The sequence below is a fragment of the Copidosoma floridanum genome, unplaced genomic scaffold (assembly GCF_036245765.1).
Source record: "Copidosoma floridanum isolate Cflo_tuat_1 unplaced genomic scaffold, Cflo_Japanese_pri ptg000030l, whole genome shotgun sequence".
Classification (NCBI taxonomy): domain Eukaryota; kingdom Metazoa; phylum Arthropoda; class Insecta; order Hymenoptera; family Encyrtidae; genus Copidosoma; species Copidosoma floridanum.
In genome coordinates, this window is record NW_028321907.1 from 20,017,345 (window position 1) to 20,034,556 (window position 17,212).

At 36.5% G+C, this 17,212-nt stretch overlaps 2 protein-coding genes across 3 annotated transcripts in view; one reads left to right on the top strand and one right to left on the bottom strand.

Annotated features, from left to right (window-relative positions):
* rg (A kinase anchor protein rugose) overlaps positions 1 to 17,212 on the top strand; it is a 366,977-nt gene that overhangs the window by 276,884 nt on the left and 72,881 nt on the right. The gene's annotated exons all lie outside the window — the stretch shown is intronic.
* On the bottom strand, positions 13,917 to 16,111 carry LOC106639541 (protein mab-21). Its single transcript, XM_014353202.2, has one exon. It carries the CDS (start codon positions 15,880 to 15,882, stop codon positions 14,785 to 14,787), a length of 1,098 nt encoding a protein of 365 aa, XP_014208688.1. The 5' UTR covers positions 15,883 to 16,111; the 3' UTR covers positions 13,917 to 14,784.

A 17,212-nucleotide genomic window follows, 5' to 3' on the forward strand; every position in this document is an offset into this window, starting at 1 on the left:
ATGTAGAGAATTCTCTGACTAAAGTAGCTAGTTAGATACGTCAAAAATTTAACTACTCTGCAGTTTGTAAAGGAAATCTTCATCATTGTAACTTTTAAAACGTTATATTGTTACAGTATTAATGGATTTCACAGCTAGATCTTCTTACTGAGAAATATTTAGTATTTCTAACCCACATCCAGGTGTCCAAGTTTAAACCTCATACTTTACCTGCATCCTCGTACTCGCATGAAGAAAATAAAAGCAATTCCACGGTTTTTTTCACTATTTCCCAATACAATATTTGTATCATTTTTAAGATTGACTTGGGGATCAGCAGTTTTTTTAACTTATCATTTATATTATTGATACCTATGCTGGTTAGCAGTATTATCTCAGGCGATGAAAATAAATGTATGGCCTCTGCAGGTGGCACATAATCAGAAATATCAATAAATTAAAGATATCCATGTATGTACCAGCTGACCAGATTAGTTGTCGCTAACCCTTCCAGCGAAGCACGAAAATAAAACTTAAGCCTATAATGTATTGATAATGTTTAACGATTTCTTCAAACAATCATCAGCATTTGTGTTTTGAAAAAGCAATTTTCGTTGCTTTTCTGTTTCAGAAGACTATAGAGAAAAATTTATCGTATACTATGACCGTTTATTACCATTTCACAATCATTTAGAACTATTAAAATATCACATAAATTTCTTCTTTTTCGGTTGGCTGAAATTTTTGAGGGTCAAATTAGTGTTCTTACAACTTCTGGTTTGCAAATATTTTATGCAAAGTGCTATGTGTCGCTTTTATAAATAATTTTAACGAAGCGGATGATATGGTATCGAATCTATTATAATAAGGAATATATTGTGAAACATTTTAAAGTAACTTTACTGTAACAAATATGGTAATTTATAAAGAATCCTTACATTCCTGCTGAAAATGGTGGGATTTTCTGCTACAGAACATGAAGTCTAATAATAATTAGTTATAGCAAATGACAATTAGAACAAAATTTACGACATTTCGGTAGTTATGCATGATCCATTAAAATGTTAACTTGTATATATAATTTTACTTTCGTTTTTTCATATAAAAAAATAATATTATTTAATCTTTCGAATAAATGATAAATTACACAGTGTAAACGTATGAGCACATAAATCATGTAGATTCAAGGGCCCACTACTTTGCTCGCACAAAATTTCTGTAACTATAAAATGATATGATACGTTATTAAATTCAACCCCTGCATATAAAATTAATGGGTCATGGGACCCACGGTAAGAACGAAGTTCTTTAAACGTGAGATGGGTATGGACACAATTTCTCAGGTAACAAGGGGGTCGCCAGACCCACAGGAAGAACGAAGCTCTGTAAACGTTAGTACTGCATTCATGTTGTTTACTAAAACAAAAACTTGAAAAACGAATGAAAAAAAAAAAAAAACAATAAGTAGTTTAGTACTCACGATGGTTGAACTTCGCGAGAACGTCGTGCATAAATACAGTACTCACGAAGTTTAACCATCGTGAGTACTGAACTATTTTTTTTTTTTTTACTCGTTTTTCAAGTTTTTGTTTTAGTAAACAACATGAATGCAGTACTAACGTTTACAGAGCTTCGTTCTTCCTGTGGGTCTGGCGACCCCCTTGTTACCTGAGAAATTGTGTCTATACCCATCTCATGTTTAAAGAACTTCGTTCTTACCGTGGGTCCCATGACCCATTAATACCCCCTGGTTTGTTGTTTTAATTTCCTTTATAATTTTTTCATTTGTTTTTTTTTTTTTTTTTTTTTTTTTTTTTTAATTTCTTGTTTTATTTTTTTCTTTGTTTCTTGTTTTATTAATTTTTTTTTTATGTCTTGTTTTTTTTTTTTTTCTAGAATTGTAAAAAAAAAAAATTCAAAGGGGAATAAAAATTATTGTGAGAAAATAAAATTAAAATTTGTTTAAAAATTAATTGCTTGGGAGTGTGAGGGGAAATAGTGGGCAAAGGTGTGCAGAAGAGTAACACGGCACGGTTGGCAGATATACATATATACTGGGGGAGGGGAAGTGTGTAGAGAACAGTAGGTGAGGGGGACGGGATAAGGGGGGAAACTTGAGAGGAAGAGACTTCTGATTAAAAAAAAAAAATCCGTCGGTTTAAAAATTCCAGCCCCCCGAGTACGCGACATAAAGAACTTCGTTCTAAAAACTTTTAAGTATTTAAGAAAATATGTCAACGTACAAAACAAATAACGAAAAAAATTTAATTTTTAATAAACCAATAGAAAAATGATGCTCTAACAATGAGTGTAATGAACAAACGAAAAGAGGAGTAATAAAATAGCAATAACGATAAAAAAAGTGACAGAAAAAGAGGGAGAAGTAGAGCTGTTCCACGATGTATACTTTTTTGTGCAGTCCTAGAAAGAAATGAATAGTGCATCGTGGAGAGCGAGATTCCCGCATTAAATCGCGCGATGGCGCGGAGAAAGATATATAGATAAGAGACCCACGAGGTTTGATGCATGCCGGCTCATCCTCCCTCCCCCGCCTCGGAATTCTCCTGGAAGACTAAAGGGCTGCCGCGGCTCGTCCATCGCCCTAATTTACCCTGGACACGTTTCTCGACGCGCGACTTTTCGTTTCTTCAGAGGGTGGGGACGCGGAGAACAAAGCCTGCCGCGAGCCGCATTGTCCCGCATACCTCGGGCTCACCAGTTCGCGTCAAAGTCGCTTCTCCTTACACATCTGTAGCCTCGCCTCGACTGCCTCTACTCTTTCGCTCATCCCCGCCCTCTGTGTGTTTTGTTTTTTCGTTTGCTGTCTCGCCGTGAGCCGCGAAATTCACTGCCGTCGATGGGTGGACGAAACTCTTTAGGAGCACATAGGTTTTTGCTCACCGCTTTCATGTCCAACCCTTGCGATGTAGATGTAAGCTGGGAGCTGAGAAATCTTTTGGGGGACCGATCGGTGTTTTGAATTATTAGGTAAAGGCCGGTGTTGCGTTTATCCTGACTTGAGACCCAAAAAATAATGAGGTTTCTACTTACTTTGTTATAAAGTTACGGATTTATCAGACATTTAAGTATCTTTAAATCATCAATACATACAATCAAACAGTAGCTATGAAACATATAAAAAATAAAAAATTTGCACGATACAGCATGACTTGTCTATTTTCACTAAATGAAAAGGTCAGTCATAACATGTTAAGTATTTACGAACTTATTTTAATTTTTTTACGTTGCTATTTAGTATTTTACTATTTCTAATTCATCAACTTTTTTCATTAATGGAAGTTAAACTGCTGACTCAAAAATTTGAAATTTTTTAACCACTGATACCCTGTCGAATCTCTAAATATATAACATTATTTACTTAACATTCGGATGTATGGTTATTGTGATCGTAGTTTTTTGTCCCGCAATTTTCGACAAAATTTCACTAAGAGAAGTACGTTGGCATTTGAAAAAGCAAACAAAAAATATTGGGTGAAAAAAATCATGTAGGTATAGGGTACATGCATACGTATTCTGCCGATCGAGGATCGACTAATTTATTAGAGCGCCAGTTAAGTGGTTCTTAGTCATGCGCTGCTGATAGGGACGCGTGAGATAAATGGGAGGCACGAACGGGTCACGATAAAGGGAGCCTCGTACAATACACTCGCTCACACGTACGCCCAGCGGGATACAAGCTCAACCCTCTTTAATGGAGGCGAAAATGCACTTTCCACAGCGATTAGGATACTCTGGTGGTATTTATCTGCAGGCCCTCGTTTATTTATTAATGTTATTTTTTTTGCGTGATAGATATACGTACGTGTACGTACAGTGTACGCGCTACTGTATGGATCAATTTTGTCTCTCTGTCTCTTTCTCCCGGTGCATTATTTTGGGGACGGAAGCGCCGATAAGCGTGTGGATATAAGTAAAATGTTTTGCTTGTTATGGCCCAACATAATGTGCGTTAATAAGTACGTGTTTATCGTTAGCTGGAGAAAACCACTTTTGATACGGGTCGCGGAAGTTGAAATTTGTTGCATCTTACTTACGTTTTTGTACAACTATGAAAAAATCGAATTTTAATGTATTCTGTTGTATTGAGACAGATTAATGTGTCGATAATTTTGTTCTTCAGGATTATTTTTTTTATTTTTTACACATATGTGCTAGTTATTCACGCAAACTGCAATAAAACAATGTAATATTATTTTTTTTCTTGCTAAATAAAAAAACCTCTGCCATTAAATGAGCGTAAAGTTTCATTTAAAATCTTTAAAATAAATATTTTGGTTATATTTGTCCAACAAATTGAATATACATAGAAATTTTATTTTTAATTATAAGATTTTTTTGTAAGAAAGACATATTAACTAATAAAAAATAGATATAAAGAAGGTATTTTCAGAAATTAAAGAATAAATGTCCAACCAATGTCAAAGTGCTATTAACGGATACTAATTCTTCGGTTTTCCATACAAACTATGCTTTTTTTTTTTAAGTAAATTCGTATAGTGTTGCTTCTATTCAGATGTACCTTTTTTTAATAAAAATTTAAATTAGAGTCTAAGAATCAGTGTCCATTTACTGCACATTACTAAGTATTGACATTTTATCAGTAAGAAAAAAGAACAAAATGTAAAAACTCTGTAAGAAGTCAAAAAATTACTTTGACACCCTTGAATAACGTAATAAACTATATTTTCATTTTTAGGCAGCAATGAAAATGAGAAAACAAACATTTAAAGAAATAAATACTATTAAAACTATTCAGCAGATTCGTAAAATTAAAATAATTTTCAAAAATGAATCGTAGTCTTTGTTAGTAAAAAAAAAAAAAAAGTTACGTACCTACTAAAATACTACAGCATTAACAATATAGCGTTTTGTGCTTTGTAATATTGACTTATTGTAATAATTAAATTTTAATTTCTTCCTTTGAAAAAGAATGTAACTTTTTTTGACAGTTGAAAACCATCTAAAATCCCGTGATAAGAACAAAACTTCATTTTTGAGCTGATGTAACCATATAAAAATAACCATGTTAAACACTGGATAATTAAAATCTGTTACTGGGATTCTAAGATATGACTAATATGACTGATTTGAAAAATCAATTTTAATGATTTATTGATAAAAAAAAAGAACAATATAACTTACGACAATAAGCAAAATTACTAAATTATTTTCAATGCTCTGTAAAGTAAAGTTATAATGAACCTTTTTATAGGATTCTAAAGTATGTCTAGTTCTCACAAAAATATTTTAGTGTTTTGTTAATAACAACAACGCAATGTCGTATTGGGGTGATTTAAAATGAAAAATAAAGCTATCCTTATATTCTATAAAGTGAAATTATTTTAATAATAATAACACAAGTATTCATGTACCAAAATAATTCAAAAAAAACTTTTGAAAAAAAAGTCTTGTCTTTTTCCTCTTGTAGTCTAAAATACAATGTAAAACATACCATGTCAAATAATGTGTTTACGACTTGTTGCCTTTTTGAAAAATTTGTTCACAACGGAAGTAAAAATTTCAAGCACCGTGTTGTGACTATAGTGTTTTACGCTGAATATTTTTCTTACCGTAAGAAAAATATTTGATTAAAAAAAATTTTAAGAGAATAAAAGAGTAAAAACGCTTTTAAAAATAACATTTTCTGCTACTGAAGAATTTAAATAGTTTTTAAGTAAAAAATTGACATCTATTTCGGAATCTAAAGAAAATATAACACGGAAAACGTACTTTATAAAGTAATTTTTTTTTACCTATTTTTGAGGCTGAGGTATGAAGTGAGAGACAATTGGCAATTAAGAGACCTGCACCAACTTAACGAACATGTCATAAAGTGGTAGGTCGATAAAAACAGGAAACAAATGTGAGATTTATCCCTCTCTCTGAGGTATTTTCTTGCAGAAAATAGTTTTGAAAAATATCTGAAGTAGTGGCACTTGGAAGTGTCGCAGCTGACATTAAAATATCACATGTATACACGCACTTAAGTTAACCCGTATATCGCTCCCCTCTTCACACGGGAGTACAACGTCAGGCACCATAAAGAATATCCTCATCAATGTTTCATATCAATGCGTGCCAATGTGCTTCTGCACAACGGCTATGTGCTAAGTGGTTTCGCCCATAATGTTTCGTAACTTTACTATTAAGCTGTACAAACAATGCTTTACGAAAAAAACAACTTGAGAGGTTCCAAAAGTTAAACAATTCTAGAACAAGATGTAACTCTATGAAGTAGTATTAAGTAATTTTTCCTAGCCCGTATTTTTTTGCTACAGATTTAAAGAATGTTGGAAAACATTTTAATTCATGAACGTATAATACATAAGAATATGTGATATACTTTTTAAAAAAATTTTGTAGTCTTGGATCTCTAAGTGCATCGATCCTAGAACTTTAAGGAAAAACATAACTCCTTTTCTAATTAATTATTCTGATTAATTAAAGACACCACTCAGTTTTTTGTATTTTAAATAGTATGTGCACAAGTAAATTTTTTTATGTAAAAAATAACCACTCAAAGTGAGATAGCTGATGGTCTATAACGTGGCTTGTTTTTAACGCTTCATAAATTTGTTTGGATTCAAAGTATATATTAAATTTTCCTACATAATCAAGCAACTGAAAAAACACTCCACCAAATATCACATTCACCATTTTGTTCATTATCTTTTACAAGTTAAATTGACATTCTAATTATGACCACAAATTTCATTAGACTGGCTTGTTTAATTCTTTTTTTGTAACTGTGAATATTGATCGCAGAAATTTTGTATTTTATTTATGCGCTGTGAATTTACCATCATAATTCTAATTTTCAAATATGGTTCTTATTTATTGAATTACCTTATTTTATAAAAAGATTTTAAAACTACCTTAATAACTAATAACCCCTTTTTAAATTAGGCATGTACATCAACACGCATGGTATTATAATAGAGTTGCAAGATCATTCTTGAACATACATGGGTATTCAGGTTAAAGAAACTAGTGACTCAACAGCACGTGAGACTTTGCTTGTTAACTTATTCGTTATTTAAGTCTCCATTTATAGATACATAATATACCCGTATATCGCACATAGTTGAAAACGCGTGAGCAGATCCAAGGTCTAATAAAACGCGATGCGTGCGCATGTAAACCGCGTAGGGGCCTTATCTGGGTGATCTTGTAACAGCCATCGCGGCTTGTAGGCACGAGCACACATATACCAGAGCTGCGCACACACTGCTTCGAGACCTTATGTATGTGCACACAATAACTGTCAGCTGCGTGACCCAACGCGAAAGCGGCCCACCTTACCACTACCTATACTCTTCTGTTTCTCTCTTTCTCATACTCTCCCTTCCGTGAAGAGATAAAGGCAAGGAAAGAACAGAAGGAAGGGGTAAGATGGACAGATAAATAAGAAATTTAGGGGAAAAATAAGATCGAGAGAAACAAGATCTTCTTGCAAGTATCGCGTTACGGTACACCTCGCTTAGTTTTGTGTCTATATATATTTATATATATGCTTACAAAATGTGTAGTCCGGAATACTGCACGAGCTTTGAAGCTTTGCTTGTATTACATGAGGAGCTTGAGGGCGCGAGAAAACGGCCCAATCAGATTACCAGATACGTAACCCTTGGACACGAACGTCTTGGCAATAATTTGTTGCTTTTGCAATTGATTTGTATATCTTTCTTCTTAAGTGAGTATGTCTTGTTGAAAAATACAGTCTTCTGTCTAGTAAACGGTCTCACTAAAATTTCATGAGGAGGATCTTTTCCACTGCTTTATTTTCTATTTACTTACCTTTTAGTACTTGTATTTTGGCATTTATGAGTTATTAGTTCGGCATTTGCTCATGAATCGATACACCATGGTACATTACAGTGGGAGCTTAGGGGTTTTACATCGCAAGCCAATCAGTCTATCATCTGAAATGTTTATACTTCAAGCCGATTTCGTGGACTAGTTCGAAAAAGTTGAAAAACAAAAAGTACTTGTTAAATTAATACTGTGAATTCGAGTGTATAAATTCTTTTCGTTTTTCTTTGCCTTTACTTGAATAATATATAATCGTTAACCTATATAAATAGAATATGAACTTGAATAAATGAATGACTAGAACATGAAAACACAAACATAGTAACATGTACTACAGAAAACGAGTTAAATATTATTATTAATTAATCCTACTATTTGGGATCTGAGTTTCTTTATCATCAAATTTAATGGAGCAATTTGAAAACGGAAGTTTTAATTGGATAAAAAAATGTTTTACATTTCGTTTGCATTTCAATGGCTGGGGATTGTACAAAATTTTAATTTAATAAGAGATTAAAGTGATTAAAATAACCACGGGAAGAAAACAAAGAAAGCCTTGGATCTGAGCTTTTCTTTATTTTTCCTCCCAAGGTGGTAATATACCATTGTTTTATTCTCTTACCAGCATAAGTAAAATCTTCTGCATACCATTTCTCGATAGCACATGTTTTTCATGAATTTATGTATTTTTCCACACTGATAACATGTTTACCACGCGCGTATACCCTCCCCTTTCTGCTTGGCTATGAGCGTGGTAAGCATCGTTTTTTGATTTGAATTAATAAGATTCCAAACTTGTTAGCATTACTGTGTGTGGTAGGCGATTGTTGGAACGAAAAAATGTTGCTCGATTTTTTACTTGACACTAGAGGAGCATTTTTTCCTCTAATATCTTGTTAACAATATTCAAGCCGGATTTTTTAAATTTTCTCTCCACTAATATTAACTATTTTTTTTATCAACTTTTATTATTTAACACTGTCGAGTGCTAAGAATTTTTATTAGGTTTAGGTAACGAGCTAACGAATTAAAGGTAGGTAACGTGAGTTTTTACGTAGACAAATCACAGTGTAATTGTTGATGAAACAAATAGTTTTTATAAGTAGTATATGGTATTTAGAGAAATACGATCTTTGTGTTTAAAAAGTAATTATGGTAACGTAAGGTATTTCAGTTTCAATTTGTTAGTTTTGTTTGATCTTCACTCTTCTTTCTCAATAGATACTATAGAAGCAGCTGCCTTTTTACATTACAATTTAAAATGATTCATGGACTTGGTCCCCACAACTGATGCCAAAAATACGATGTGCTTTGGTGTATACAATTATTACAAAGAGGTTCATGTCATTAAAATGTTTGGCAAATGTAAGTTATTAAGTTCATCTGTACTAAAATATAATTTACGAGGAAAATTAGCTTATATTATTATTTTAACTAAATGCTACGTTAACCAGTGATATATCTCAGCCACTAAACTGGTACAATTTTATATTTGGCAATATTAATTAAGAAAAGTTAAAGATCTTATGAAAATTGATGAAAGTTTGAAAAAAATTTCAAAGTAAACGGACTACTATTTTTATTGCTTTGACGAAATGAGACTTCAAAATTTATAAAAAAAGAAAGAATGAAGTTACCCTTGCATTTAAAAACCTCTGGTTCAAAATCTTATAATTCATACTTGATACAAATTGAGAAGTAATATACTTTGAATGTTTGAGAGGGACTTTACATTATTTTATTTAAGCAATAAGAGTCGATGTGTACATTCGTAACGTCGGAAAAAACACAATAATATTTATCGATCGCTGTCTCCAACACACCACAACCCGTAGCGTTAAGTACATATCCTGACTCACTGAATTTCACAGAGAACATCGGCGTGTGCAGGAATACCGCAAGCAAACAAGAGCCGCACTGCGGCACAATGTTTTATGAATGAAGCAACAGCACTTAACAGCAGCAACGGCAAAAGCAGAACAAGCCAGAACGGCTCGATTTTTCGCCGTTCCCGAATGTCCTGCCGCTTGTTCAGCCTCTCTTTTGCCCATCCTTTTGTCCCTCCGATTGATCCCCTTGGCCTTTTCCACGCACACACGCTCCATACCCTCCAATTACAATGTTCCGATCGTGTGCTCGCTTTTTCGCAGCGTCTGTGTGGGTGCGCGCTGGACTCCCTTGCCCCGTCTCCAACGGTTTGGTGGCGCACTTTTTCTACCTTCCTTTTTTCATGCTCTCTCTTCTTCCTGTACCCTTTTTTTTCTCGAGCTGGACGCTCTATCGGCTCAACCCGAAGTTTATGGCTGCGACGTATAAATGGCCATCCGCCGGATAAGGGCTTCTTATTGGGATCACTCGCGTGTATTTGTGCGTGGATGGCAAAAAAGAGGAGGGCGCGCGTGATTTGCATATTGCGAAAGAGAAAAAAAAAAGGAAAACATTATCAAGACCACATCGGGGGACAAGAAAAAAAGGAGAGGGCCTCTCAATCACCGAATGCCTCGACGTTGCTTCTCTTCTCGCATTGTTCTCTCGCATCACCACAACGGGAGAGGTCTACCTCGGTCTATTGTGAATTGGTTATCGGCACGGGGATGGAGCTTTCGAGCTATGTTTCTTTGGCTGCCCTAATGCGTGCAAATGTTAATGAGGACAGGGCTGGGAAGCTTTGATTTTTTTTCTTTTTTTTTTCTACTTTTTTGATCTCTCGTTTCCAACCGATTGTCCTCTATACAGTTGCTTTTACTTTTGGAAGTGTTTGTTTGCCAATTATCATGATACATTTCTAACAATTGAGCTTCTTGTTTGCTTGGGATTTAAGCTTTATAATATAAACTTGATTGCCCATTAAGAGATATATTTTGGGTGAAGATGGAGGCACCTGTGAGTTTCAAGTAAAAAATCGAGGAATGTTTCACAGAACGTCACGAGATACAACGATTTGTGGAAATCCAAAAGTTATTTACTGTGGTCGAAAGCACCAGTAGTAGATTACATATATACCTATATACGCAAATGCGTTCTGAACAAAACGATCGTAGTAGTACTAGTTCTTCCGCATTTTGAACCATTGTGCTGAAAACTACGGAATTGCTATCTCGGTGTATGCTCTACAAGTTCGCACAAACTTTTATACGGTAACACGTTCTGGTATATTGTCGAGAGTAGAGTAGTGGATGATCCAATGCTAGTTTTGTTTGTGACATGTGCAAGTCGTGTTGTTAAATTTTCAAGTCTTACTGCGCAGCGCTTTGTTATTCAAACTTAAGTTTTACTGCAAATATATTACTACTTGACGTTTATAAGTAATTTAACACTTTTTAATCCATTTAATTTCATTGAATCTACCTTCAGATCAGAATGATTTGTTTTCTTGCGTGGCATACATTCATCGAAATTGAATAAATTAATAATCAAGCTTGTAATAAACATGTTTTTCAACTACAATAATTGATTTAGTTTGTGCACACACTTCTTGGATTGACGTTACTGGGATTACATTTGAAGAGAATATTTATCTGCATGTTTGTTAGTAAAATTGTATTATTTTCAGATATGGTAGTTATAAATTTCATCCTCATCATTTATGTTTACAATAATTATTAATTCTGTGACTTCCCAGACAAGCCGATTAAGTTTATTTTTGTGATTTTCGAGAAAAGTGGCTTCAGAGGTTGAAAAGCTTCTATTTGACAGTATAGAAACTGCACGTTTTCTGCTGTGCCTAACGTTAGCTACAAAGATAAGACTTTATCATTTCATGTGGGTAATCAAAAACTGCAATGGACTTCATTGCTACGAGTCGATGTTGGAGTTACTCGGTTAGGCCGGAAACGTACAACTTATTCGATTATTCAATGAATATTTAACAAAATAACGTATTTAACCACGAGGTTACATACCATGCCTGTTTGCTAATTAGTTGTTGTCGAACAGTAGATTTTCATTACTCAAACATAGCACTGTAGTACTTTGTACAGTTTAGCAAACGATGATCCCGACGAAAAGTAACACTGTTTATTTTTTCCCACTTAAAATTACATAAAAATTTTTGAATGAGCCACTTTTTGTTGAAAACGAAGCTTGGACTGGAATTGCAGGTATTTTAATTAATCTTAAGCTCCAGTTGCCAAAGTAAATTTCGGTTAAGTGATGAATTTTGACATCTCCGAGAGCAGTAGGCTTTTCTACGGCATCGTTCCGACATTGGCACCCATATTTTATACCCCCTATTTTAAAATCTTATAAATATCTGGCTATTGGAGTTCAATAATGCATATTACCCTTATCCTAGTATATTGCGGTAAAAATTTGACGTCTTGCTACTAGTTTCTTTTTTATAACAGCCCAAATGTGACGCGACTCGCATAAACCGTACTGTATTATGCACATGCATACTATACGAGAACTTTAAATCATCATTTCCAAAAGCCAAATACTTACGGTGAAAATGACTAAATACAATACTTTTCCATAATTTCTGCATATTAAATTATCAATTTTTTTTTGCACCAACGATTTTCTTACGTCACTTATTCGATTGGGCTGGGACAAGAGTCACTTAATCGGTTGGGCCGAGAAAATGGCAGTTAATTACGTGGATATTGTGCCGATTACGGAAAATTGGTGACTCGAATTATTTCTAAAGTTTGTTTGGACAAAAGTAAACTAAAAAAGGATATCCTTCGCGGTCCTGACTCAATTTTGAAAAAAATGGAGTTAATCGGTTTGTCTGAAAGTCACAGAATTAACGTTTATTGTTAAAGCTTTTGAGTCGAATAATCATTTGTAAATGCATTTTCCTATTAAAAAAAAAAAAAGAAAAAAAAAGCTCTATATCTTTATACCTAGTCATGTGAGATGCTTAGTAAATTTTATAAGAATGTTTTTATAAAAGATCTCACATAAGGTTTTTACATCATTGGCTTAATTAAAAGTTACCGATGTTCGATTAAAAATACTAAATCAAACTTTGTTTAACTTTTTTCGCTAATTTTTTGGTTTTTGCACACGTAGATAGTAAATTTTACCTATGCACCCTTTATACTAACAACTATTATGCCAATCTTTTTGACACAATTTTAAATGTAAAAGCCATGATAAAAATGGATTAGTAATCATTAACAACCAAAATTTTTTTAAAATAAAAATAGATGTAAAGTAGTTTGTTTTATGAAGGGCGTAAAAAATGACGTACTAATTTTATTTTACTCTTACTATATCAACAAAGTTATTTTGTCTGATTTTTTCGAGAGCAACAAAAATTGTATGGTATTACTCATAATTGTAGTATTACTGTAAACTAATTCTGTTTTAATTTTCTTCTTGTTTAATGCCATTCAACTTAAAAAAATCTCCCCGAACAATTTGATCTATTTCAATATATTTCAACCAATTACGCAACGAATGAAAAGGCTTCAGTCACGTGACAATCCATTTTTTAAAAGGGGATACTTTTAGGAATCAGTAAATGGTACATGAGCAACTAATTACTAAGCGTAGGAAACAGAGGAAATTATTTTTTGTAAGTCACTTTGTAAAATTTGTTTATCTAATATCTAAAGTATATCTTGAAAGTGTTTCATTATGTTTATTCCTCGTTTCCAGAGGCAAAAGTACTATATCCCTCTGTGGATTAAGAACCGTAGTGGCCTTTTATAGAAGAGATTTTTGTCCTCACATTTACTATTAAACAACATCTCTTATCTTGATTGGTATTTACACTATTTACCCTGAAATAACGTAGGAAATGTTTCATTGCCAGCCGAGAGAGCCAGAAATCAAAATTGCATTCAAGACTTAAGAGGATAGTATGATTTTATTTTTAAGGCGTTTAATGTCCTCACTTTTGGTGCAGACAATGGATGATATCTCAAAGGAAAAGTCATGCTATTTCGCATATTATTAAACTGACACCTTCATAATAAAAAATTTAGTGTTGTTGAAAAACTCAACAATGTCAGAATATTCCCTGTGTCCGAGTTAGTTGAACGGTCGGCAGCAAACATGTACAGACCAATGCAAAAAAAGTTGCAGGGTGTAAGAAAATTAAAAACAACTCACGTCATATAAATATCGATGTATTTTTCGAAATTCGTTACAATTCAATAAATAATTTTTGTTTTCAATAATATAATATTTACAAAAGCGAGATACAAAGAGTACGGAGGAATAACCAAATTTTTTAAAGCCAATTTACTCTTTTGTCCTGAAGTGCGACATTTTTTCAAAGTCTTGCTTACACTTTCGCACAGTAGGTACACATTTCACTATAGATTTAGTAAAGTTAGAAAACACGTAATAAAGTACACGTATGAAGATATAAACATTTTGGCAGTGGCAGAAGAGCTGAAAAGTAGGATCCATCTCCTATGCCACGGAGCGTCACGTGTAACACTTGACGTTGGCCGTCGCTTCGGTGATGTCAAACACTACTCGGATCGATGCTTTTCTTTTCGTTGATTATAAAACTCGAAAAAACTGGTAGTGTTTAAAAACTATACTCTTATCTTCTTTTCCACTCGACTATTGCATCTCCAAAGTTCTCCGGTTAACGTATACTGTCTTCACTGCACTCGATTAGTAAGAAAAAAAAATTCACTAATAACAACGCAAACAATTTTTATTTGCTCAATGACTCGCTTTGCAGCAGAAAATTTTCCCGTCTCGTTATTTTGGTTTCATTCTTCGTAACAACCGCGTAACCAAAGACAGCGACAAACAAAAAAAAAAGGATAAAAAGCACAACAACAAACGATCTCACTCGATTTTCAAACATAACACACCCGAATTTATGGCACTAATATCTATAAATACACGTACGTGCACATTGACAATGGTTCCACGCGGCTCTTCCCGAGTCGCGCGCGGGCTCGTACACGGCATCACAGAACAAAGTTTCAAGTCGTCAAATCAAAGCATGAAAATCTCCTCGGAAAAAAAGAGCAAAGGAAAAAAAAAAACAAAACGACATTACAGCTGCTCCAGGGCCAAGCTGTTGGTCAACAGTTCCCGCGTCAATCTCCAGACAGCCTTGGCCGCGTTCTCCAGTCCACTGGGCGACTTTCCCTTGAACAGATCCAAATTTGGCAGAAAATAGTGCGGACACCTCCTGCACTGAAGGCACGAGATCAGCTGCAGGAATATCCCGTTTATACGGTCGGCGAGGCAAACGTCGTCCCACTCGGCCTCGTGCGGGTGCTTCTCGCACTCGTAGAGCAACAGCGTCTTCATGTGGTAGCTCGTCACCGGGTTACCTGGTATCTCGAGATGCCGGTCCCTCAGCGCCTTCAGGATGCTCAGGCACCGCCTCCGGCTGGCCCCTTGCAGCAACCGATTCTCAGCCACGACGAACGACAGTGCCCAAGCGTCGCCCTCCATGGCTGACTGCTTGCCTTGGAGGCCAATGCACTCCTTCGAGAGCATGTCGAAGCCCTCGGTCTTGACCTCGGCCACGAGGCTCGGGTGGGGCCAGGGTATGTGGGGTATGGGCCAGTGAGACGCGGATCTTGGCCACAGGCCCGCGCACTTGAACGCCGGCGTGATCTGGACGATGAAGCGCTCGCGGATCCTCAGCTTCACCTCCGTCGTGTCCGCGATCATCTTAACCACGTCCCGGTAGGCACACTTGTCGCACGCCTGGGCCACGAGGGTCTGGAACCTCGACCGGATCTTCCTGGCGGACAGGTAGCCCGACGCGGTGATGAACTCGACCCAGAGGGACATGGACCTCTTGCGGCCGTCGCTGAGCTTGAGGACCGCGCAGCCGGGCAGGGTGCCATCGTCCACGAAGTTGAGGACGCCCATCTGGTTGAGGTAGATGACGATCTCGAATTCAGTGGGTGAGATGACGTCGAGGCCATCGAACCTGCCGTTGTAGTCGGTCAGCGAGGAAACGAAGCGTGGCTCCTGAACCTCGACCTCCTTCAGGACGTCCTGGACGACCCGGCAGACCTCCTGGATGGTCTTGGCGATCTGGGCCTTTCTAGACATTACGCGCTCCGCGAAGAATTTGTTTATCTGGTAGACCATTTTGGTCTGGGCCGAGAGCATATCAGCCGGCACTAGCATCTTGTCTAACTAAAGCTCCGTGGCTGGTATTGTCCTTACCACTGGAAAAGCACCTTGCCCACGAACGAAATTCACGCGAACCGCGACGAGGGAGCCATCGTTGTCTCTACTACCGATCGACCGGAGGTTCAAACACTCGCGTCCAACACCGTTTAAAACTGTACGTCGATTTCCTGCGACAGTGGTCAGCAGGTCCTGACATCCACCGCCGGTTGGTTGTGGAAAGAGAGAACGGCGAGGGAGCGAACGGAGAGAGAGAGAGTCCCTCCCGGCTGCTCTCTCGAGTCCGTCTGCGCTAGCTCTGGCGAAACGAAATGCGCCGGCGTCTGCTGCCACCACCTCTCTCGTTCTCTTCTTCGGTGGATGGTAAGCCCCGCCTTCCGAGTCTTTCCGTCTGCGTCCCGGCCAATCGGCCGACTCTGGTGGCCGCGCCCTTTCCTCCTCTCCGTGTGTACACCTTTGCATCCATCGATCCGTGGCTGGTGCCGGGTGTGGGTATTTATACCGAGACCCGAGGAATATATATTTTCATCCCCTTCCTGGCTCCGCTCTACCGGTCAGGAGTTGTAACTTTATGGAACGGCAGGCCGAAGGATATAGAGGTACCGCCGGGTTGTATTTTATGCGGTGAGCAGCTCAAAGGGCGGGAGTGAGGAGGAAAGAGGAGTCGTCCGACGCCGAGGGCTCACCCCCTCTGGGCTGGGTGTATGGGTGTGCACGTAGACGTCGGCACTCTTTTGTCGTGTTTGAGTTATGCGCAGCAGCGACCTCTGTTCATTTTCTTTCCCCCCGATGTTGTTGGTCAGGGGTGCCATCTTTTTCTTGGCTCTTTGTTTCGTTTCGACTCAAGGCAGGGCTTGCAAGCTTTTCCACGGGAATATTGCTTTGTGCCAAGGCGAGTCTTGATAGTCGAAAAAATTGGCACTTATTTGCAGTTTTGGCTTGTTTTTTCCGTAGGGTAGAGGTTTTGGTACATCGATGCCTTGGTGAATAAAACAGTACCTTGACTTTTGGGTGCGAAAACAACACTGTTAAGATTTTTTCATTAAAAGATCCATTGAAATAAGAAAATTGATGAATGAGTTTTTATTTATAGTGTCAAAAGGTTGAAAACAGCTCTTTCTTTTGGCCACGTGTGTGTCACTATAAGTACAATCTTTGCATGTTTTGTTTTACAATTACGGTACTCTTATATCAAAACTTATTTTCATGGTTCTTCTTCATTGTAGTCTATTATTTTTCAGTGTTTCCAAAGCTCTAAGTTTTTAAATAAAGTTTTAAAGTTTGTTGAAACAAATTTTTTTTTGAGTAATTATGACAACTAGGAGTA